This window comes from Nicotiana tomentosiformis, chromosome 9, assembly GCF_000390325.3.
Source record: "Nicotiana tomentosiformis chromosome 9, ASM39032v3, whole genome shotgun sequence".
NCBI classification, from domain to species: Eukaryota; Viridiplantae; Streptophyta; class Magnoliopsida; order Solanales; family Solanaceae; genus Nicotiana; species Nicotiana tomentosiformis.
The window spans coordinates 113079872-113105965 of NC_090820.1; the positions used below are offsets into that span (position 1 = coordinate 113079872).

A 26094-nucleotide genomic window follows, 5' to 3' on the forward strand; every position below is an offset into this window, starting at 1 on the left:
GGAGAAAACAAGTATCAACTTCAAAGAACCTTGGTCTAATTGTCGAGATAAATGTATAAAAGGCGACAAGGGTATGTCATATTAGTGTATGAAGTGAATGGAGAATCGTGAAGTCAGTTCAAATTTCATCGGAGATAAATGACTCTATGTGATCTCTTCCCATAATTATACTAGTACCACTTATATCTTTAAGAATAACATAAATATATAATTAAATAAAAACTGTACAAAAAGATTAGGGTAAACTAAAGAGTTAAGGAAAGTAAAATTCATATTAAGAAAATTTGTTTACCTTTTTGTGTAATTACAGATAAATGGAGATATTTAATTAAGCAGCTGATATTTTTTTAACAAGAGTCAAAGTCAAGGGACAATGAAATGGCGGGGAATAGTTACCAAGAGTACGGCTGTGGTCAGAAACTAAACTACGCTTCCATAAAAAGAAACAAAGCCACCAAATATTGCGTGTGGCGACTTTAATTAAACGAATTTCAGGATTGGGGATTAGAGAGAGCAGAATTCAGACGCTAACAAATCCAGGACCTCCAATGGCTTCCGTTCCTCTTCCTATGGCAGTGGCACCACTAAATTTGTCATCTCTTTTCATTAACTCTTCCTCTAACAATCCTCCAATCAGTTCACTTTGCACTGTTGGATTTAAGCAGCTGGAGACGAATCCAAAAAGGTTGAGGTCATTTGTGCGTCGAGCTGCTTCAGTAACTTTTCGTGATTTGGACGCCGATGATTTTAGACATCCTCTTGACAGACAGGTAAAATGCATACTATGTTATTGGTACAGTTGTTTCTGCCTCTGTCTTCCTATAAAAAAGGAAGAAGCAAATTTATTAGTACATTTTTGCATAATGTTAGGTTGATTTTGGTCTTTTGATGTTTAATTCTTATGTTGCTCAGAATACGTTGCTTTTGAGAGCCATACCTGGTCTCAACAACATTGGAAAAGCCTTACTTGGTAAGTGCTTTTGTTTACGAATCATGGTTGTTGAAGTTATGTAAATCGCCTTGTCTTAAAACATACCACTTATATTTATTTATTTTAAGTCTACAAAATGTCAAATGTAAGCTTTGGACCACGTTGGTGAAACATTTGATGGGTAAAGGTGAAACAAAGGCATATTTCTATAACGACCTCAAGTTAATTTATATAATAATAATAATAATAATAATAATAATAATAATAATAATAATAATAATAATTGGTTTCACAGTCAAATATTTATAGATATTTAATAAATTTCTTAATATATATACATGGTCTGGGCAAAAGCTACTTGGTTCACGTGAACCCATAACCAATACTATAGATCCGCTCCTGCAAAAATTTTACTCAAGATCCTTGCTTTATGTGATAATTGTTGAATTTTGTAAACCATCTCAGTTAGAAGCTTGAAGTGTTAGGGATACTATAGATCCGCCCCTGCAACAATGAGGAACCCTTCAGGTACTCTATATAACCTCTATAAACCAATAAGGTGAGAAGGAAAATAACGACAATTACTTGGTTACTTGCAAGTTCACCTGGAAAAAAGTGCCTTACTATCCTGTCATCTTGACATAGCGTGGAAATTGGGGCGTTCTCTTTAAGTAATAATGAGTTTTTATGTTAAGACAAACTGCCTTTTCTTTTCGTGACAAATGGTTGATGTCAATCTGTATGTCTGATCTGAAGATGTTATCGCAGGGAGTGTTTCGGAGCAAGTTATGCTTCTGGAGAACATAGGAACATCAGTTCTTGTTTCTGAAAATCAGGTCATTCATTTTTCAGTTTGGACCTTTAAGTGATAATGACTTAATCCTCCTGCTGTCAGATCTTTTCATAGCACTTCTTCTTGTGCCCTGTGGATGCTTACTTGTATAATAGGATCATCTCTTGAAATCACATAAAGTTGTCAACTTACTATTGGGGCCCCTTGTCGATGGTCTCAATAACTTGTTTCTAAAGCCTTCTCATATACTGATTGACATTCCAAGTTATGTTTACTGAGCAGACTATTCTTTAATTTTCATATGCTTGTAATTGGTTTTTCTATAAAGGTTCTGATAGTCATACTACATCAGCTTAACAGTTCATATACTTAATAACGAAACGGAATACATCTTTGAGGAGTAAAATGTTCTTCCATAGAGGTTTATCTCTACTCAGATTTCCCTGTTTTAATCATCACATTCAGCAACTCTGAGTTCTTCTTTGAGCTTGCATTGACTACTATGAACTAGCATCTTACATTTATTAGTATGTGGACTGGGACCTTGTGCTGGTTCCAACGTACTTTGCCATTAAAGATTAAGAGGTCAGAGAAATTTTCTCTCATCTAACTGATTTGGCATGTCTTTCAGCTCCCTGAACTTCATCGCTTAATGGTTGAGGCTGCTAGAATACTCAATATTGAGGCTCCTGACTTATATGTACGTCAAAGTCCTGTACCCAATGCATATACTCTGGCTGTCAGTGGTAAAAAGCCTTTTGTAGTTATTCATACAAGCCTTGTGGAGCTGCTGAGTCGAAAGGAATTGCAGGTCTTGATTCTTTCCTAAAATAACTTTCAAATCATTGCTTTTAGTATCCACTCTTGTGGTTCTTGTACGCATTTTCAAAGAAAAGGCAGGTATCAGTTGAACCATAAGATTCTAAGATTGCTTGAGACTTTTGTTAGTATATCCTTATGGCAGGTTTAAGAATCATTTTACAATCTTAATGTACTTCGATTTGTCTTTCTTATTTTCCTTTTTCATGCATTAAATCATCCTAACATTTTTAGCTAACTCGAATTCTCAAGCTCAGGATGTGATTCTTTCACTTTTGTCTTCTGTAGTTCCTTAATTTTCTTCTCTATTTCAACTTACAATTTTTGTTGCATATGCTTGATTTGCCTCTTTTATGCCCTTTGTTGTTTTAAATTCCAGGCAGTCTTGGCTCATGAGTTAGGTCATCTCAAATGTGATCATGGTTTGTGGTTGACATTTGCAAATATTCTCACTCTCGGTGCCTATACTGTTCCTGGTATGACTTACATTCTACTTTGCATAACACAGAAAATTGCAAAAGCAACAGAGAATCCATCCATTTCTGGTTAATAAATACTCAAAAGGGATAGGATACAGAAGTTAAACAATAGATAAAATAGGTTATTTTAGTAAGTTAACCAAGTTAAATTTCAGCTAGAAGTAGCAAGTATTACTATATTCGTATCACATAATTCTTATAGAAGCGCTTCAACATGAATGGGTTGAGAACTGATCTCTTTACATATTAATTTGTATATTTTACCGGATGTCCCCGAATGGGGACTATATCAGATATACTAAAATGTAAAGTTATGTAAGTTTAGGTAAGTGTTGCGCAAAGCTTTTATCTGTGAATCAATTGTTTCTTAGCTGCTAGGATGTGTTATATGGGGTTATAATTAAGTAGCTGCAAAAAAAGACGAGCTTCAGTTACAAATGATTTCGAATTCTTTTTCCACCCACAGGTATTGGTGGTTTGATTGCTCAGAGGCTGGAAGAACAGCTCTTCCGCTGGCTTCGAGCAGCAGAACTCACTTGTGATCGTGCAGCACTTCTTGTTGCTCAAGATCCAAAGGTAGAGGAAACCCAAACAGTAAATTCACATTTTAGGGCATTAACCACATTAGAAAATCTTATCCATGATATTCCTTTTTTTCCATGCTCCCACAAGAGGTGGTCGTTTCAGTACTAATGAAATTAGCTGGCGGCTGTCCATCTCTGTCGGATCAACTGAATGTGGATGCATTCTTAGAGCAAGCTCGCTCTTATGACAAAGCATCTTCAAGCCCAGTTGGGTGGTATATTAGGTATATATAGTAATATAGCTGTCTTGTATCTTGAGATAGTTCGGCTTGCAATTTTCTTATTTTCTTACATTCTTTTTAAGTTCTTCAACCTGCTTTCTTTTCAGAAATGCTCAAACAAGGCAACTTTCACATCCACTCCCCGTTTTACGTGCACGCGAGATTGATGAATGGTCGAGAAGTCAAGAGTATAGGTCTCTTCTTAAGCGTGCAATACAGACTGTGCAAAATCTTTAGCACTGCATGAGGATGAATGTCGAAATTGAATACGTGTAAATATCCAGGTATATGGTTTACTCTTATATGCTTTAATGTCTAGGAATTGGAGTTTTTTGTAAATGTTTTAGTACTATATATTCTTCCTTCCATTTCGGATTGGTTAGAGGGGTTGTTACTAAAGGTCTGAGGAGCATTTACTTTCGCTAGGTCTGTATAACTGTATTAAAGCTATTAGCTGAGCAGGATTCCATTTGAGAATATGCAAAGAAGCATTTATTAAGAATATATAAACGTCAAAGGTGCATGTTAAGCCAGAATTGCTAACTTGCGCCACTACGATGGCTCGCCGGAAACGGAGACCCCCTCAAGTCTATACCCCAACTATCACTACCAAAGTTCCCACCCTACAATCAACCCATTCACAAAGCCCTAATCAGGAGATAGAGGAACGAAATACACAAGAGGAAGTTTCAGTGGAACATGAAGACCAGTCGAAATCTAAAAGTCAGATGGTGGAGGAAGCTTCCCCAAAGGCAAGATCTGTAAGGCAGATTACTCTAGCTTCAGGGGTGACGCAAAATCTAGCCCCAATTCAACTAGGTAGCTGGATTTCAGGGGAATCGAACCAAAGGGAGAAGGATAGCTATATGTCCTTGTAGATTATAGCTATAAATAAGGACCTCTTGTATTGTATTGAGTATCTAATATCGATAATATATTTTCTCCCGTTGTTGCGACCAAACACACTCACGCAAGTATACGCGGTCGTCAAGTAATAAAGTGACTAAAAGTCGGATGTCGAACCCACGAGGACTTATGATTAACTATTAACTAAATTAGACTATCCTAATTATCTAAACAAGAATTAAACCTAAAAATATTTTATTCTAAACTAATTAAATAAGAAAAATATAAATAATAAACTTTGAACAGAGAAAGAGCAGATTTTAATGATATCAATGTAATGAAAACGATCTAGGGTTATGGGCTATCTAACAATCCTATTGTATTCTTCAATTGAATTGACCGACTAATTTATCTAGCTTATTGGTTGACAGGGTTAATATTGCTCATAAGAATCTGTCGAGTTCTTACTCGCCTATTCAAGCTAACCTAACGCCTATATGTCTATGGAGTTAGAATCAACAAGAACGCATTTATAATTCCTGTAAATCAACCAAGCAAGGCAATTAGGTATATGTCTATCCTAACCACGAATCCGTTCCCCGATGCCCGAGTTCAAGAACTTGCCCTACTCAATCCTGTATGCAATATAGAATTCCCACTTTCGAGTTCAATTCTAGATTCGTAGATAATATTGAATTGGTGATCAAGCAATTAAATAATTAAGCACAAGATTGAATAAATAAACTAATATGATAAATCAAGAAGTCAAAATCAATATCCGAATAACAATAGTCATGAAAGAACCACAACCCTAGAACGTGAAGTTTAGCTCCATATAGACATGATAGCCAAACAACAAATCATACAAAGAAACATAAAGATTACTAAGTTTGGTGGGAGAAAGATGAAACTTGATAAATTCCGGCCTCCACAGCTTTGTCGTGGCTTTTTCCCCTTCCCAATATGTTAGATGCCCTAAAAGAGGCGTTTTTAGCTTATATATTGCGTACAAAAGTCGTGGGCCAAAGTTCTCCTATTCCTAATCCGACTTGGCTACAGGGATTGATGCTGGGGTGGATGCGTCGCATCCACCTCGTCCTCCACTTCTCAGCTTCGCATGCTAGGGTGGATGCGTCGCATCCACCCTTTGTTCCTCCTTCTCAGCTTTGCCTAGGTGCGGATGCTATGGCGGATGCTATGGGCCGACTTCACTGCTAAGGGTGCACGAAATCCAACCCCTCTTCCTCTACCTAGAACACCTTTTCTTCATATTTTTGTACTCCAAACACCCTAATTCATCACACACAACTCAATTAGTCATAAAACCAATAATTAAACCATGTTGGGCATTTTAAAGATCAAATAGCATCAAAAAGCGGTTAAAACATGGGTAAAGTAACATCAACACATATCGAAATATGCCCAACATCACCACCCCACACTTAAACCTTTGTTCGTCCTCGAACAAACCATCACTATAGTAGACGAAACAAAATTAAGCTCTTATCATTCAAAGCATACTACACCTATGACCATGGTCATTTGCCACAACTAGGCTCTAGAATATGCATCATATGCACTTACCTTTACTTGTGTCATTCTTTTAAAAATATTCAAACAAAGACAACATGCTCACAACAATCCTAACCTCAAAAACCGACTCAATGTCACAATGCACTCATGGCTTGAACACCCAACATCATAGAGAAGTCTAATAACGTTACCTATCCCTCGTGAAACCATGTGCCCTCACAACAAGAACAAGAGAGCGAGTTCAGTCCACACATTCGAATCTCATGATCAAATATTTTAATGACTCACATATATCAAAGAAAATCGCTCACTCTCACAGAGAAGTCACATGCATGCAATTGGTACCATAGGCTTGCCCTTAATGTAAATCTCTACTAATGTAAGCTCGCTCGATCTAAAATCAATTAGGACTTTTTCATGGTTGTAATGTGGGCTAAGGGAAAGGTAGGATATATTTTAGGAATAGTGACTCAACCTCCTAAGCACTTTAACACATCATCAAATAACTTAAGCGCAAATTCTTCAACACCACTTCAATTTCACAAATAATATCACCCCAACAATATTTTCTCTTTCTTTAAGCACTACTTTAATTCATACCCACTAGCAAGAACAAGACAACAATTTATTCATCTATATTTTTCTTTCTTTTTTTCCAGATTTTTCTCTTCTTTTTTTTCTTCTTTCAATTTCCGCTAGTGGTGTATTATTTTACAAAATAAGTGCACCCTTCTTTCTTTCATTGGTTCCACTCAAAAGTCACCCCACACTTAGTCCCTTCTTACTTCTTTTAGCGCTCATCTAACAATTAAAGTGCTTTAAGAGGTAAAAGGATCAAAACAATGTCAATTAAAAATAAAAAGGGTATAGGCTTGTAATGTGGGTACCAAATAAAAGGTCTACAGGCTCAAAAGGGTTAACTAGGGATAGATTTTATTTGTGATAATAAATAAGCTCAAAAAGATCAAAGAAAGCCTAAAATTATTTTTCAAACCGAGCATCACCTAAAATTTCGCTTCAACTCACATACCGGGCAAGTTCTAGACACAAGTACAATACATGGACAACACAAAAACCTCACCACACATGGCACATGACTCACTAAAGACGATCACATTCCGACTCTCAAGCAATGCAAGTATTCACGGAGTCACGAGATATTAAGTATTAAACACAAGGTGAACATAAGTCATGTAAACGAGACATAGGCGCCACAAAACATGCTATCCAATTTAACAAGGCATCATCAATAAATTCAAATCATACAGAAGATACTACACGTGCCAAAGCATAAATATGTTACTATCAAACAAGTCAAGGGCGCCTAGGTTCATCATTCTTGCTCCTTTTATTCCCTAAATTCCTAATCTACTCAGAAAGAAAAACTACCCGGTTCAAACTACATCCCATGGAAAAGAACCGAGGCACAAAGAAAAACCACAGGGGATTATTACTACCTAAAGAAAGCTAAAAGACATATTTTTGAATTTTTGTTTAGACTTTAATCCCTCAAGAAAACTGTCTAGGAGATCAATCGTCGGGAAAAGTCTAATTTTTCTAATTTTTCATTTTTTTTCCACAAAAGCTACTACACTTAAGAATGAGTACTACAACTAAGCTAAAATAGCACAGAAACTCATCCAAACGATCTCCTCACCCCACACTTAAAATTTTGCAATGTCCTCAATACACACTATAAATAATAAGAGGGTAAACGAGACTCCCTGGTAGGCCAAAGGCCGAAGCAATAGCGGCTCACGAGGTACTCAGACTTTCCCCAGGCATCGTCCTTTGTGTGGGCACCCCACACTTAGTCCTCACCATCTAGCTCGCTTTTGCACTCTTCTAATGGCTTTGCTTCCTATGCTCATAATCCTACAAAACAAAAATAAATACTATAAAATAATAAAAATAAAATAAAATAAAATAGAAAGTAAACAAAAATAAAAAAAAGCAAGCGCTAAAGCTGGGTTGCCTCCCAACAAGCGCCTGATTTAACGTAGCGGCACGACGTGAATCATTTTTTGCCTCCACCTCGAACTTATGAATTGAGCCCCTAACATGGCATCCAGTTTGCGGCTATGCTCCAGTGGTGGGGCTACAATGATAACCAGGCCAAGTAATAAATTTTTCACTCTACACTTCTCGGCCTTTAGATGAGGAATGTATTTTTTGCTTTTTGGCATGACAAATTCAAGAATACAAGCACTCTCATCCTCACTCTTTGACTCCCCCATAGGCTCAGATGTCTTGATTACTATCTTACTATCTAAACACAATGTGGAAAAATGATTGGAATGAGGACCAATACGCCCTAACTCTAGAATTGTATTACTCTTTACATCCTCATATTTACATACACAAGAATCTTCAAATATAACATTATCTACTTCCTCACATGGCTCTAGTGTACTTTTCTCAACATGGGCATCATCAACAAAAATATTCTCGAGTGATTGGCTCTCCACTTTTAGCTTCTTAATTTGGCGTATAAGCTCATTTTCAGCTTTACACAACTCATTACTGTTTTGTTGAGCGTTAGACGCATCAACCTTTGTATTCAATTGAGCCTCTAAGTCGTGAATAGTAGTACCAAATTTATCGATCTCTTGTCCCAATTTGGCTCTTCCTTCTATAAAGTATCTCATCTCATTTGTAATTTCCTCACGTTGAGCCTCATATATTTCTAATCTTTCGGATTGTTCCACCAGCGACATATGGCTCAAAATCTCCACTTTTTCAAAATTATCTGTTTGCTGGTACTCGCTCTCTTCATTCAATTCTTCCATATTGGCCTTCATTCTTGTGATTGCTGCCCTCATTCTTTTCATATCTTTTTTGAGTTCATCCTGTTGCTCTGCTACTTGCCTCAGAATATTCCTAATATATGCATCAGGCTCCATATCCTGCACTTCATTGCCCCTATCAAACTCAGAAACATCATTAGAAAGATCATAATAAGGGCTCAGAGAAGGATGAACAGGATTAGGACAACCATCCCAATGGCCATCTTGACCACCACACATATTACAAATATTCCACTCAAAGGATTGAGATTGTGCGCACAAATCGGCCCCGGGAATATTCTGACAATTTTTCCACCAGTGGGGTCTTCCACAATATGGACAAGGATCATCAAAATAAGAATAACCATCATTCGAATAATTTTCATTCCAAGATGCCATGTTAAAATAAATAACAAATACTAACTAAACAAAAAAAATGAATAGATAAAAAAAATGTCTAATCTAGAAAAATAGCTAATTTCTAAGTCCCCGGCAACGGCGCCAAAAACTTGTTGCGACCAAACACACTCACGCAAGTATACGCGGTCGTCAAGTAATAAAGTGACTAAAAGTCGGATGTCGAACCCACGAGGACTTATGATTAACTATTAACTAAATTAGACTATCCTAATTATCTAAACAAGAATTAAACCTAAAAATATTTTATTCTAAACTAATTAAATAAGAAAAATATAAATAATAAACTTTGAACAGAGAAAGAGCAGATTTTAATGATATCAATGTAATGAAAACGATCTAGGGTTATGGGCTATCTAACAATCCTATTGTATTCTTCAATTGAATTGACCGACTAATTTATCTAGCTTATTGGTTGACAGGGTTAATATTGCTCATAAGAATCTGTCGAGTTCTTACTCGCCTATTCAAGCTAACCTAACGCCTATATGTCTATGGAGTTAGAATCAACAAGAACGCATTTATAATTCCTGTAAATCAACCAAGCAAGGCAATTAGGTATATGTCTATCCTAACCACGAATCCGTTCCCCGATGCCCGAGTTCAAGAACTTGCCCTACTCAATCCTGTATGCAATATAGAATTCCCACTTTCGAGTTCAATTCTAGATTCGTAGATAATATTGAATTGGTGATCAAGCAATTAAATAATTAAGCACAAGATTGAATAAATAAACTAATATGATAAATCAAGAAGTCAAAATCAATATCCGAATAACAATAGTCATGAAAGAACCACAACCCTAGAACGTGAAGTTTAGCTCCATATAGACATGATAGCCAAACAACAAATCATACAAAGAAACATAAAGATTACTAAGTTTGGTGGGAGAAAGATGAAACTTGATAAATTCCGGCCTCCACAGCTTTGTCGTGGCTTTTTCCCCCTTCCCAATATGTTAGATGCCCTAAAAGAGGCGTTTTTAGCTTATATATTGCGTACAAAAGTCGTGGGCCAAAGTTCTCCTATTCCTAATCCGACTTGGCTACAGGGATTGATGCTGGGGTGGATGCGTCGCATCCACCTCGTCCTCCACTTCTCAGCTTCGCATGCTAGGGTGGATGCGTCGCATCCACCCTTTGTTCCTCCTTCTCAGCTTTGCCTAGGTGCGGATGCTATGGCGGATGCTATGGGCCGACTTCACTGCTAAGGGTGCACGAAATCCAACCCCTCTTCCTCTACCTAGAACACCTTTTCTTCATATTTTTGTACTCCAAACACCCTAATTCATCACACACAACTCAATTAGTCATAAAACCAATAATTAAACCATGTTGGGCATTTTAAAGATCAAATAGCATCAAAAAGCGGTTAAAACATGGGTAAAGTAACATCAACACATATCGAAATATGCCCAACATCACCACCCCATACTTAAATCTTTGTTCGTCCTCGAACAAACCATCACTATAGTAGACGAAACAAAATTAAGCTCTTATCATTCAAAGCATACTACACCTATGACCATGGTCATTTGCCACAACTAGGGTCTAGAATATGCATCATATGCACTTACCTTTACTTGTGTCATTCTTTTAAAAATATTCAAACAAAGACAACATGCTCACAACAATCCTAACCTCAAAAACCGACTCAATGTCACAATGCACTCATGGCTTGAACACCCAACATCATAGAGAAGTCTAATAACGTTACCTATCCCTCGTGAAACCATGTGCCCTCACAACAAGAACAAGAGAGCGAGTTCAGTCCACACATTCGAATCTCATGATCAAATATTTTAATGACTCACATATATCAAAGAAAATCGCTCACTCTCACAGAGAAGTCACATGCATGCAATTGGTACCATATGCTTGCCCTTAATGTAAATCTCTACTAATGTAAGCTCGCTCGATCTAAAATCAATTAGGACTTTTTCATGGTTGTAATGTGGGCTAAGGGAAAGGTAGGATATATTTTAGGAATAGTGACTCAACCTCCTAAGCACTTTAACACATCATCAAATAACTTAAGCGCAAATTCTTCAACACCACTTCAATTTCACAAATAATATCACCCCAACAATATTTTCTCTTTCTTTAAGCACTACTTTAATTCATACCCACTAGCAAGAACAAGACAACAATTTATTCATCTATATTTTTCTTTCTTTTTTTCCAGATTTTTCTCTTCTTTTTTTTCTTCTTTCAATTTCCGCTAGTGGTGTATTATTTTACAAAATAAGTGCACCCTTCTTTCTTTCATTGGTTCCACTCAAAAGTCACCCCACACTTAGTCCCTTCTTACTTCTTTTAGCGCTCATCTAACAATTAAAGTGCTTTAAGAGGTAAAAGGATCAAAACAATGTCAATTAAAAATAAAAAGGGTATAGGCTTGTAATGTGGGTACCAAATAAAAGGTCTACAGGCTCAAAAGGGTTAACTAGGGATAGATTTTATTTGTGATAATAAATAAGCTCAAAAAGATCAAAGAAAGCCTAAAATTATTTTTCAAACCGAGCATCACCTAAAATTTCGCTTCAACTCACATACCGGGCAAGTTCTAGACACAAGTACAATACATGGACAACACAAAAACCTCACCACACATGGCACATGACTCACTAAAGACGATCACATTCCGACTCTCAAGCAATGCAAGTATTCACGGAGTCACGAGATATTAAGTATTAAACACAAGGTGAACATAAGTCATGTAAACGAGACATAGGCGCCACAAAACATGCTATCCAATTTAACAAGGCATCATCAATAAATTCAAATCATACAGAAGATACTACACGTGCCAAAGCATAAATATGTTACTATCAAACAAGTCAAGGGCGCCTAGGTTCATCATTCTTGCTCCTTTTATTCCCTAAATTCCTAATCTACTCAGAAAGAAAAACTACCCGGTTCAAACTACATCCCATGGAAAAGAACCGAGGCACAAAGAAAAACCACAGGGGATTATTACTACCTAAAGAAAGCTAAAAGACATATTTTTGAATTTTTGTTTAGACTTTAATCCCTCAAGAAAACTGTCTAGGAGATCAATCGTCGGGAAAAGTCTAATTTTTCTAATTTTTCATTTTTTTTCCACAAAAGCTACTACACTTAAGAATGAGTACTACAACTAAGCTAAAATAGCACAGAAACTCATCCAAACGATCTCCTCACCCCACACTTAAAATTTTGCAATGTCCTCAATACACACTATAAATAATAAGAGGGTAAACGAGACTCCCTGGTAGGCCAAAGGCCGAAGCAATAGCGGCTCACGAGGTACTCAGACTTTCCCCAGGCATCGTCCTTTGTGTGGGCACCCCACACTTAGTCCTCACCATCTAGCTCGCTTTTGCACTCTTCTAATGGCTTTGCTTCCTATGCTCATAATCCTACAAAACAAAAATAAATACTATAAAATAATAAAAATAAAATAAAATAAAATAGAAAGTAAACAAAAATAAAAAAAAGGCGCTAAAGCTGGGTTGCCTCCCAACAAGCGCCTGATTTAACGTAGCGGCACGACGTGAATCATTTTTTGCCTCCACCTCGAACTTATGAATTGAGCCCCTAACATGGCATCCAGTTTGCGGCTATGCTCCAGTGGTGGGGCTACAATGATAACCAGGCCAAGTAATAAATTTTTCACTCTACACTTCTCGGCCTTTAGATGAGGAATGTATTTTTTGCTTTTTGGCATGACAAATTCAAGAATACAAGCACTCTCATCCTCACTCTTTGACTCCCCCATAGGCTCAGATGTCTTGATTACTATCTTACTATCTAAACACAATGTGGAAAAATGATTGGAATGAGGACCAATACGCCCTAACTCTAGAATTGTATTACTCTTTACATCCTCATATTTACATACACAAGAATCTTCAAATATAACATTATCTACTTCCTCACATGGCTCTAGTGTACTTTTCTCAACATGGGCATCATCAACAAAAATATTCTCGAGTGATTGGCTCTCCACTTTTAGCTTCTTAATTTGGCGTATAAGCTCATTTTCAGCTTTACACAACTCATTACTGTTTTGTTGAGCGTTAGACGCATCAACCTTTGTATTCAATTGAGCCTCTAAGTCGTGAATAGTAGTACCAAATTTATCGATCTCTTGTCCCAATTTGGCTCTTCCTTCTATAAAGTATCTCATCTCATTTGTAATTTCCTCACGTTGAGCCTCATATATTTCTAATCTTTCGGATTGTTCCACCAGCGACATATGGCTCAAAATCTCCACTTTTTCAAAATTATCTGTTTGCTGGTACTCGCTCTCTTCATTCAATTCTTCCATATTGGCCTTCATTCTTGTGATTGCTGCCCTCATTCTTTTCATATCTTTTTTGAGTTCATCCTGTTGCTCTGCTACTTGCCTCAGAATATTCCTAATATATGCATCAGGCTCCATATCCTGCACTTCATTGCCCCTATCAAACTCAGAAACATCATTAGAAAGATCATAATAAGGGCTCAGAGAAGGATGAACAGGATTAGGACAACCATCCCAATGGCCATCTTGACCACCACACATATTACAAATATTCCACTCAAAGGATTGAGATTGTGCGCACAAATCGGCCCCGGGAATATTCTGACAATTTTTCCACCAGTGGGGTCTTCCACAATATGGACAAGGATCATCAAAATAAGAATAACCATCATTCGAATAATTTTCATTCCAAGATGCCATGTTAAAATAAATAACAAATACTAACTAAACAAAAAAAATGAATAGATAAAAAAAATGTCTAATCTAGAAAAATAGCTAATTTCTAAGTCCCCGGCAACGGCGCCAAAAACTTGTTGCGACCAAACACACTCACGCAAGTATACGCGGTCGTCAAGTAATAAAGTGACTAAAAGTCGGATGTCGAACCCACGAGGACTTATGATTAACTATTAACTAAATTAGACTATCCTAATTATCTAAACAAGAATTAAACCTAAAAATATTTTATTCTAAACTAATTAAATAAGAAAAATATAAATAATAAACTTTGAACAGAGAAAGAGCAGATTTTAATGATATCAATGTAATGAAAACGATCTAGGGTTATGGGCTATCTAACAATCCTATTGTATTCTTCAATTGAATTGACCGACTAATTTATCTAGCTTATTGGTTGACAGGGTTAATATTGCTCATAAGAATCTGTCGAGTTCTTACTCGCCTATTCAAGCTAACCTAACGCCTATATGTCTATGGAGTTAGAATCAACAAGAACGCATTTATAATTCCTGTAAATCAACCAAGCAAGGCAATTAGGTATATGTCTATCCTAACCACGAATCCGTTCCCCGATGCCCGAGTTCAAGAACTTGCCCTACTCAATCCTGTATGCAATATAGAATTCCCACTTTCGAGTTCAATTCTAGATTCGTAGATAATATTGAATTGGTGATCAAGCAATTAAATAATTAAGCACAAGATTGAATAAATAAACTAATATGATAAATCAAGAAGTCAAAATCAATATCCGAATAACAATAGTCATGAAAGAACCACAACCCTAGAACGTGAAGTTTAGCTCCATATAGACATGATAGCCAAACAACAAATCATACAAAGAAACATAAAGATTACTAAGTTTGGTGGGAGAAAGATGAAACTTGATAAATTCCGGCCTCCACAGCTTTGTCGTGGCTTTTTCCCCTTCCCAATATGTTAGATGCCCTAAAAGAGGCGTTTTTAGCTTATATATTGCGTACAAAAGTCGTGGGCCAAAGTTCTCCTATTCCTAATCCGACTTGGCTACAGGGATTGATGCTGGGGTGGATGCGTCGCATCCACCTCGTCCTCCACTTCTCAGCTTCGCATGCTAGGGTGGATGCGTCGCATCCACCCTTTGTTCCTCCTTCTCAGCTTTGCCTAGGTGCGGATGCTATGGCGGATGCTATGGGCCGACTTCACTGCTAAGGGTGCACGAAATCCAACCCCTCTTCCTCTACCTAGAACACCTTTTCTTCATATTTTTGTACTCCAAACACCCTAATTCATCACACACAACTCAATTAGTCATAAAACCAATAATTAAACCATGTTGGGCATTTTAAAGATCAAATAGCATCAAAAAGCGGTTAAAACATGGGTAAAGTAACATCAACACATATCGAAATATGCCCAACATCACCACCCCATACTTAAATCTTTGTTCGTCCTCGAACAAACCATCACTATAGTAGACGAAACAAAATTAAGCTCTTATCATTCAAAGCATACTACACCTATGACCATGGTCATTTGCCACAACTAGGGTCTAGAATATGCATCATATGCACTTACCTTTACTTGTGTCATTCTTTTAAAAATATTCAAACAAAGACAACATGCTCACAACAATCCTAACCTCAAAAACCGACTCAATGTCACAATGCACTCATGGCTTGAACACCCAACATCATAGAGAAGTCTAATAACGTTACCTATCCCTCGTGAAACCATGTGCCCTCACAACAAGAACAAGAGAGCGAGTTCAGTCCACACATTCGAATCTCATGATCAAATATTTTAATGACTCACATATATCAAAGAAAATCGCTCACTCTCACAGAGAAGTCACATGCATGCAATTGGTACCATATGCTTGCCCTTAATGTAAATCTCTACTAATGTAAGCTCGCTCGATCTAAAATCAATTAGGACTTTTTCATGGTTGTAATGTGGGCTAAGGGAAAGGTAGGATATATTTTAGGAATAGTGACTCAACCTCCTAAGCACTTTAACACATCATCAAATAACTTAAGCGCAAATTCTTCAACACCACTTCAATTTCACAAATAATATCACCCCAACAATATTTTCTCTTTCTTTAAGCACTACTTTAATTCATACCCACTAGCAAGAACAAGACAACAATTTATTCATCTATATTTTTCTTTCTTTTTTTCCAGATTTTTCTCTTCTTTTTTTTCTTCTTTCAATTTCCGCTAGTGGTGTATTATTTTACAAAATAAGTGCACCCTTCTTTCTTTCATTGGTTCCACTCAAAAGTCACCCCACACTTAGTCCCTTCTTACTTCTTTTAGCGCTCATCTAACAATTAAAGTGCTTTAAGAGGTAAAAGGATCAAAACAATGTCAATTAAAAATAAAAAGGGTATAGGCTTGTAATGTGGGTACCAAATAAAAGGTCTACAGGCTCAAAAGGGTTAACTAGGGATAGATTTTATTTGTGATAATAAATAAGCTCAAAAAGATCAAAGAAAGCCTAAAATTATTTTTCAAACCGAGCATCACCTAAAATTTCGCTTCAACTCACATACCGGGCAAGTTCTAGACACAAGTACAATACATGGACAACACAAAAACCTCACCACACATGGCACATGACTCACTAAAGACGATCACATTCCGACTCTCAAGCAATGCAAGTATTCACGGAGTCACGAGATATTAAGTATTAAACACAAGGTGAACATAAGTCATGTAAACGAGACATAGGCGCCACAAAACATGCTATCCAATTTAACAAGGCATCATCAATAAATTCAAATCATACAGAAGATACTACACGTGCCAAAGCATAAATATGTTACTATCAAACAAGTCAAGGGCGCCTAGGTTCATCATTCTTGCTCCTTTTATTCCCTAAATTCCTAATCTACTCAGAAAGAAAAACTACCCGGTTCAAACTACATCCCATGGAAAAGAACCGAGGCACAAAGAAAAACCACAGGGGATTATTACTACCTAAAGAAAGCTAAAAGACATATTTTTGAATTTTTGTTTAGACTTTAATCCCTCAAGAAAACTGTCTAGGAGATCAATCGTCGGGAAAAGTCTAATTTTTCTAATTTTTCATTTTTTTTCCACAAAAGCTACTACACTTAAGAATGAGTACTACAACTAAGCTAAAATAGCACAGAAACTCATCCAAACGATCTCCTCACCCCACACTTAAAATTTTGCAATGTCCTCAATGCACACTATAAATAATAAGAGGGTAAACGAGACTCCCTGGTAGGCCAAAGGCCGAAGCAATAGCGGCTCACGAGGTACTCAGACTTTCCCCAGGCATCGTCCTTTGTGTGGGCACCCCACACTTAGTCCTCACCATCTAGCTCGCTTTTGCACTCTTCTAATGGCTTTGCTTCCTATGCTCATAATCCTACAAAACAAAAATAAATACTATAAAATAATAAAAATAAAATAAAATAAAATAGAAAGTAAACAAAAATAAAAAAAAAAGCGCTAAAGCTGGGTTGCCTCCCAACAAGCGCCTGATTTAACGTAGCGGCACGACGTGAATCACTTTTTGCCTCCACCTCGAACTTATGAATTGAGCCCCTAACATGGCATCCAGTTTGCGGCTATGCTCCAGTGGTGGGGCTACAATGATAACCAGGCCAAGTAATAAATTTTTCACTCTACACTTCTCGGCCTTTAGATGAGGAATGTATTTTTTGCTTTTTGGCATGACAAATTCAAGAATACAAGCACTCTCATCCTCACTCTTTGACTCCCCCATAGGCTCAGATGTCTTGATTACTATCTTACTATCTAAACACAATGTGGAAAAATGATTGGAATGAGGACCAATACGCCCTAACTCTAGAATTGTATTACTCTTTACATCCTCATATTTACATACACAAGAATCTTCAAATATAACATTATCTACTTCCTCACATGGCTCTAGTGTACTTTTCTCAACATGGGCATCATCAACAAAAATATTCTCGAGTGATTGGCTCTCCACTTTTAGCTTCTTAATTTGGCGTATAAGCTCATTTTCAGCTTTACACAACTCATTACTGTTTTGTTGAGCGTTAGACGCATCAACCTTTGTATTCAATTGAGCCTCTAAGTCGTGAATAGTAGTACCAAATTTATCGATCTCTTGTCCCAATTTGGCTCTTCCTTCTATAAAGTATCTCATCTCATTTGTAATTTCCTCACGTTGAGCCTCATATATTTCTAATCTTTCGGATTGTTCCACCAGCGACATATGGCTCAAAATCTCCACTTTTTCAAAATTATCTGTTTGCTGGTACTCGCTCTCTTCATTCAATTCTTCCATATTGGCCTTCATTCTTGTGATTGCTGCCCTCATTCTTTTCATATCTTTTTTGAGTTCATCCTGTTGCTCTGCTACTTGCCTCAGAATATTCCTAATATATGCATCAGGCTCCATATCCTGCACTTCATTGCCCCTATCAAACTCAGAAACATCATTAGAAAGATCATAATAAGGGCTCAGAGAAGGATGAACAGGATTAGGACAACCATCCCAATGGCCATCTTGACCACCACACATATTACAAATATTCCACTCAAAGGATTGAGATTGTGCGCACAAATCGGCCCCGGGAATATTCTGACAATTTTTCCACCAGTGGGGTCTTCCACAATATGGACAAGGATCATCAAAATAAGAATAACCATCATTCGAATAATTTTCATTCCAAGATGCCATGTTAAAATAAATAACAAATACTAACTAAACAAAAAAAATGAATAGATAAAAAAAATGTCTAATCTAGAAAAATAGCTAATTTCTAAGTCCCCGGCAACGGCGCCAAAAACTTGTTGCGACCAAACACACTCACGCAAGTATACGCGGTCGTCAAGTAATAAAGTGACTAAAAGTCGGATGTCGAACCCACGAGGACTTATGATTAACTATTAACTAAATTAGACTATCCTAATTATCTAAACAAGAATTAAACCTAAAAATATTTTATTCTAAACTAATTAAATAAGAAAAATATAAATAATAAACTTTGAACAGAGAAAGAGCAGATTTTAATGATATCAATGTAATGAAAACGATCTAGGGTTATGGGCTATCTAACAATCCTATTGTATTCTTCAATTGAATTGACCGACTAATTTATCTAGCTTATTGGTTGACAGGGTTAATATTGCTCATAAGAATCTGTCGAGTTCTTACTCGCCTATTCAAGCTAACCTAACGCCTATATGTCTATGGAGTTAGAATCAACAAGAACGCATTTATAATTCCTGTAAATCAACCAAGCAAGGCAATTAGGTATATGTCTATCCCAACCACGAATCCGTTCCCCGATGCCCGAGTTCAAGAACTTGCCCTACTCAATCCTGTATGCAGTATAGAATTCCCACTTTCGAGTTCAATTCTAGATTCGTAGATAATATTGAATTGGTGATCAAGCAATTAAATAATTAAGCACAAGATTGAATAAATAAACTAATATGATAAATCAAGAAGTCAAAATCAATATCCGAATAACAATAGTCATGAAAGAACCACAACCCTAGAACGTGAAGTTTAGCTCCATATAGACATGATAGCCAAACAACAAATCATACAAAGAAACATAAAGATTACTAAGTTTGGTGGGAGAAAGATGAAACTTGATAAATTCCGGCCTCCACAGCTTTGTCGTGGCTTTTTCCCCCTTCCCAATATGTTAGATGCCCTAAAAGAGGCGTTTTTAGCTTATATATTGCGTACAAAAGTCGTGGGCCAAAGTTCTCCTATTCCTAATCCGACTTGGCTACAGGGATTGATGCTGGGGTGGATGCGTCGCATCCACCTCGTCCTCCACTTCTCAGCTTCGCATGCTAGGGTGGATGCGTCGCATCCACCCTTTGTTCCTCCTTCTCAGCTTTGCCTAGGTGCGGATGCTATGGCGGATGCTATGGGCCGACTTCACTGCTAAGGGTACACGAAATCCAACCCCTCTTCCTCTACCTAGAACACCTTTTCTTCATATTTTTGTACTCCAAACACCCTAATTCATCACACACAACTCAATTAGTCATAAAACCAATAATTAAACCATGTTGGGCATTTTAAAGATCAAATAGCATCAAAAAGCGGTTAAAACATGGGTAAAGTAACATCAACACATATCGAAATATGCCCAACATCACCACCCCACACTTAAACCTTTGTTCGTCCTCGAACAAACCATCACTATAGTAGACGAAACAAAATTAAGCTCTTATCATTCAAAGCATACTACACCTATGACCATGGTCATTTGCCACAACTAGGCTCTAGAATATGCATCATATGCACTCTATCACAAAGTAGATCGGCCTCCGACGACCAACCCATAAAAATATCTCCGTCAGAAGACCCTCCACGCGCTCCCATGCGCCGTCGGAAGAAATTTTTCCGACGAAGTTCCGACGTCACGCGCCAGCGCGTGGGGGCCCTTTCCGGTCACTTTTTGGAAAAAATTCTTTGGGGCAGATTGTTCGCAATGGAATTCCGAGCCTACCCATCCAGGTTACACCAAATTCCGACCACTTTTATATTTTTCCGGTGTGAACAGTTTTTGTTTCTGGCAGCTACAGTAAGATTCCGACGACTACAGTATTTCCTTACTCTGTTTCAGTGGATTACAGTTGATTCTTTCTCTTATTTGGTAATAATTTGCAACGATGTCTTTGGGATTTGATGTTTTTGGGTTTAGAAACATGAGTTCTGGAAGCTTAGTGTAATGATTACCTCAGAACCTTTAATGGGAAGTGCAAACTACTTAGCTTGAGCTTCATCTGTCGAGTTGTGGTGTAAAGGTCAAGGTGTTCAAGATCATCTAATCAAACAGTCTAGCGAAGGAGATGAAAAGGCGATAGCACTTTGGGCAAAGATCGATGCTCAGTTATGTAGCATCTTGTGGCGATCTATTGATTCCAAGTTGATGCCCTTGTTTCGTCCATTCCAGACATGTTATTTGGTTTGGGCAAAGGCTCGTACCTTATACACTAATGACATATCTTGCTTCTATGATGTGATATCGCGGATGACAAACTTAAAGAAGCAGGAATTAGATATGTTTACTTACTTGGGTCAAGTACAGGCAGTCATGGAAGAATTTGAGAAGTTGATGCCAGTTTCTGCTAGTGTTGAAAAACAACAAGAGCAACGACAAAAGATGTTTCTAGTTCTTACCCTCGCTGGACTTCTTAATGATCTTGATTCAGTACGCGACCAGATTTTGGCTAGTCCGACTGTCCCCACGGTTGATGAAGTATTCTCTCGATTACTCCGCCTTGCTGCAGCACCAAGTCACCCAGTGATCTCATCACATATACTTGATTCCTCTGTTCTCGCATCCCAAATAGTGGATGTTCGGGCGTCTCGAACTATGGAGAATAGACGAGGAGGAGGTCGTTTTGGAAGATCTAGACCCAAGTGTTCTTATTGTCACAAACTTGGACACACTCGTGAAATGTGCTATTCCTTACATGGCCGTCCACCCCAAAATGCTTACATTGCTCAGACCGAGACTACATGTAACCCGGGATTTTCTTTATCTAAAGAAGAATATAATGAGCTCCTTCAGTATCGTGCAAGTAAGCAGACATCTCCACAAGTAGCCTCGGTTGCTCAGACTGATACTTCTGTTGCTGGTAATTCTTTTGCTTGTGTTTCCCAGTCTAGTACTGTTGGACCATGGATCATGGACTCAGGCTGTTCTGATCACATCTCTGGTAATATATCACTTTTGTCGAATGTTGTATATTTACAGTCTCTTCCCATTGTTACTTTAGCCAAATGATGTCAAACTAAGGCAAAAGGAGTTGGACAAGCTAATCCCTTGTCTTCTATCACCCTAGATTCCGTTCTTTATGTCCCTGGTTGTCCTTTTAGTCTTGCATCTGTTAGTCGTTTGACTCGTGCCCTCCATTGTGGTATATATTTTATTGACGATTCTTTTATTATGCAGGACCGCAGTACGGGACAGACATTTGGTACAGGACGTGAATCAGAATGCATTTACTACCTTAACTCACTCAGTCCTTCCACAACATGTCTAATTACAGATCCTCCAGACCTAATCCACAGGCGTTTAGGACATCCGAGTTTATCCAAACTTCATAAGATGGTACCTAGTTTATCTAGTTTGTCTACATTAGATTGTGAGTCGTGTCAGCTTGGGAAACATACCCAGCCCCCTTTCCGCGTAGTGTTGAGAGTCATGCAGAGTCTGTTTTCTTCTTAGTTCATTCTGATATATGGGGTCCTAGTAGAGTTAGTTCAACTTTGGGATTTCGTTATTTTGTTAGTTATATTGATGATTATTCAAGATGTACTTGACTTTTTTTAATGAAAAATCGTTCTGAGTTATTTTCTATATTCCAGAGTTTCTGTGCTGAAATCAAAAACCAATTTGGTGTTTCTATTCACATTTTTCGCAGTGATAATGCCTTAGAATATTTATCTTCTCAGTTTCAGCAGTTTATGACTTCTCAAGGAATTATTCATCAGATATCTTGTCCTTATACCCCTCAGCAAAATGAGGTTGTAGGGAGAAAGAATAGGCAACTTATTGAGACTGCTCTCACACTTCTAATTGAATCTCGTGTTCCGTTGCGTTTTTGGGGCGATGCAGTTCTCACAACTTGTTATTTGATTAATCGGATGCCTTCATATCCCATCAAGGATCAGATTTCGCATTCAGTATTGTTACCCCGGTCACCCTTATACTCTCTTCCACCTTGTGTTTTTGGGAGCACGTGTTTTGTTCATAACTTAGCCCCTGGGAAAGATAAGTTAGCTCCTCGTGCTCTCAAGTGTGTCTTCCTTGGTTATTCTCGTGTTCAGAAGGGATATCGTTGTTATTCCCCTGATCTTCGTAGGTACCTTATGTCAGCTGACGTCACATTTTTTGAGTCTAAACCTTTCTTTACCTGTGCTGACCACCATGATATATCTGAGGTCTTACCTATACCGACCTTTGAGGAGTTTACTATAGCTCCTCCTCCACCTTCGACCACAGAAGTTTCACCCATACCAACCGTTGAGGAGTCTAGTGTTGTTCCTCCTAGATCCCCAGCCACAGGAACACCACTCTTGACTTATCATCGTCGTTCGCGCCCTACATCAGGCCCAACTGGTTCTCGTCCTGCACCTGACCCTGCTCCTACTGCGAACTTGTCTCTTCCTAGTACACGATTGCACTTCGAAAAGGTATACAGACCACACTTAATTCTAATCCCCATTATGTCGGTTTAAGTTTTCATCGTCTGTCATGGACAATGTGATTCTGGCTCATGAGCTTGTGAAAGGTTATGCAAAAAAGGGAGTATCACCTAGATGCATAGTGAAGGTGGATATCAGGAAGGCATATGATTCTCTGAATTGGGATTTTGTGAGACAGGTCTTGCTGGAATTTGGAATCCCTCAGAAGATAGTAAACATGATCATGACTTGTGTATCCACAGTTAATTACTCCATAGTGTTGAATGGTGGCCTAACCCCTAGATTTCAAGCTAAGAGGGGCTTGAGACAAGGAGATTCTTAAGTCCCCATACCTGTTTGTCTTGGCTATGGAGTATCTAAATAGGTCCCTGAAGCAACTTAGACACAATCCTGATTTCAACTACCATCCCAGATGTGCTAACAGGGGAGTAGTGCACATTTGCTTTGCTGATGACCTATTAATGTGTTGTAGGGCTGATCAGATGTCTATATCCCTGATGATGCAAGCATTCAATCACTTGTCTAGTGTATCTGGACTGAAAGCTAATTTGGAGAAGAGTTTCTTCTATGTTGCAGGAGTGACACAGGAGTTTAGTTCTCAGATAATGCAAGAGATGCACTTCTCTAGGGGAGAGATGCCATTTAAATATTTGGGGATTCCATTGTCTTCTAGAAAACTGTCTATCCATCAATGCCTTCCATTAGTTGAATAGATCATTGCAAGACCTAAATGCTGGACTACCAAATTTTTATCATATAGTGGCAGAGTACAACTTATCAAAAGTGTACTCTTTGAGATGCAGACATACCGGGCGCAAGTGTTCTTATTGCCTAAGAAGATATTGAGTATGGTGACAAATGTTTGCAGAAGCTTCTTATGGACTGGTAGTAATGAATATTCAAGACGGGCCCTAGTTGCTTGGAGCACTACATGCATGCCTAAGGCTGCAGGAGGATTGAAAATTTTGGATTTCTTTATCTGGAACAAAGCTGCAATTTGCAAGCTATTATGGGCTGTGGGTGAAAAGAAGGAAAAGTTATGGGTGCAGTGGATCCATAGCATATATATAAAAGGAAGAGACCTGGCCAGCATGCCTACCCCAAATCAAGCTAGTTGGATGGTCAGGAAAATATTTGAGGCAAGGAAATGGATGACTCAATCTGGAAATCCATTAGATGATCACAAAGCATGTGAGGAAAGAGGGAAGTTCAGTATCAAGAAGGCATATCAAACCTTTATGCCTCAGCTCCAGAAAGTTTCATGGAAACGCTTGGTCTTAGCTAAGGGAATTGTTCCTAGACACCACTTTATACTATGGCTGACAATGCATAAGAAGTTGTCCACTGTGGATAGACTTCACAAATGGGGAATTCAAGTGGAGCAGGAATGTGTTTTATGCAATACCATTGCAGTGGAGACATTGGAGCATCTTTTCTTTGGTTGTGGCTATTCAAAGTTCATATGGAGCACACTGTTACATTGGCTAGGGGAAAGGAGACCAATCAGAAACTGGGAAGAGGAAATCGAATGGGCAGCTAGAAGAACTAATAATTCTAGAGCAAGAGCAGGCATCATTGGATTTCTGTTTGCAGCAAGTGTCTACCAAATATGGTCCGAGAGGAATGGAAGAAGATTCAACAATCAACAAAGAGAGAGCAGACAGCTGATAAAGGAAATTATACTACAGTTGCACGCTTATGGGCAGAGACAGAGCAAGTGGCGCCAACAGTTGTATTGTTTAAATAGTTACCCAGTATAACACTAAAACATAGAGTTGTATTCATGGATAGCGTCAGTAGTAGATTTGATGGTTGAAGAGAGTAGAGGTAGAATAGTTCCAAAATGTATGAATACTGAGATCTGTCTCTAGAGTCCAAAGAGTCAATTGTACATTCTGATATACTTGGTTAAATAAAATTTTCCGATTAACCAAAAAAAAAAAGGATGCCATTTGAGAGAGGCCTGTGAATATAAACCAGGAAAAAGTGCTTCATGTGTATGGTTTACAGTTGTGGCAGATCTAGAGGGGTTCCACAGGTTAAGCAGACTTACGATTATCAGCTCGAACCCTATGTGTGTGTGAAAATCGAGTATACAATAAGTTAAATGTGTATTTCAGCCAAACTCTCTTCTCAAAACTGTAGTATCGAAATTTTAAAAGCTGCCACTATTTTACAAGCCGCTATTTCTATCAAATCCATCTGTCAGATTTTGCATATCCCTTTTCTTCCTCCTCATAACTACATTTGTTAAAAGATGACGGAAAGGTTTCCTGCCTGTCAATGGCAGTTAATGAGAATTGGTATCACCAAATACTATACATTTTGGTCTTATATGGCATGCGACCTTTACTTTTCTTTGCTTTGTAAGTCATTGTTTAATAAGGTTCTTGTAGTCTCTTTTGAGCATCTTCTTCCTAACATACAATTTTGCAGGATTATAGGGTACAAGTGCAGCTGCTCAGGGCGCAGATTTTACGTGGAATATAAACCCACTTCAGCAGTTGATGACTTGATATCTACTTACCATTGTAGTTTCGATTGTCGAAGTACTAGCTTTGAATATATTTCCTCGGTCAATATAATGTAAAAGAGGTATGATCTGAATTTGTATAGTCATTAACTATGTGTATATCTCCAATAGCTCTGTACATTCAAATACAAAGAAACTTTGGTTTGATGATGGTCATCAATGAGTAGAACTGACCGACAGCCACGATTATCCTGCATTTGAGCTCTGACTCTTGCAC

The 26094-nt window shown here is 37.9% G+C and overlaps 1 protein-coding gene across 4 annotated transcripts; it reads left to right on the top strand.

The window, feature by feature from the left end:
- The first annotated feature begins 445 nt into the window (after positions 1 to 445).
- Positions 446 to 26024, top strand: LOC104093091 (plastoglobule-localized metallopeptidase 48, chloroplastic). Of its 4 annotated transcripts, none has more exons than XM_070185906.1 (9): positions 453 to 770; positions 913 to 970; positions 1700 to 1767; positions 2356 to 2535; positions 2923 to 3019; positions 3489 to 3598; positions 3697 to 3830; positions 3935 to 4111; positions 25781 to 26024. In XM_070185906.1, the coding sequence occupies exons 1-8, from the start codon at positions 549 to 551 to the stop codon at positions 4062 to 4064; spliced, it is 999 nt and encodes a 332-aa protein (XP_070042007.1). In that variant the 5' UTR covers positions 453 to 548; the 3' UTR covers positions 4065 to 4111; positions 25781 to 26024. The 4 variants fall into 4 exon arrangements, 3 of the variants coding, with proteins under 3 accessions (XP_018625274.1, XP_070042007.1, XP_070042008.1); XM_070185907.1 differs by lacking the exon at positions 25781 to 26024 and adding an exon at positions 22089 to 22496; XR_011411103.1 differs by lacking the exon at positions 3697 to 3830 and having other exon boundaries at positions 447 to 770.
- The last annotated feature ends 70 nt before the right edge of the window (positions 26025 to 26094 follow it).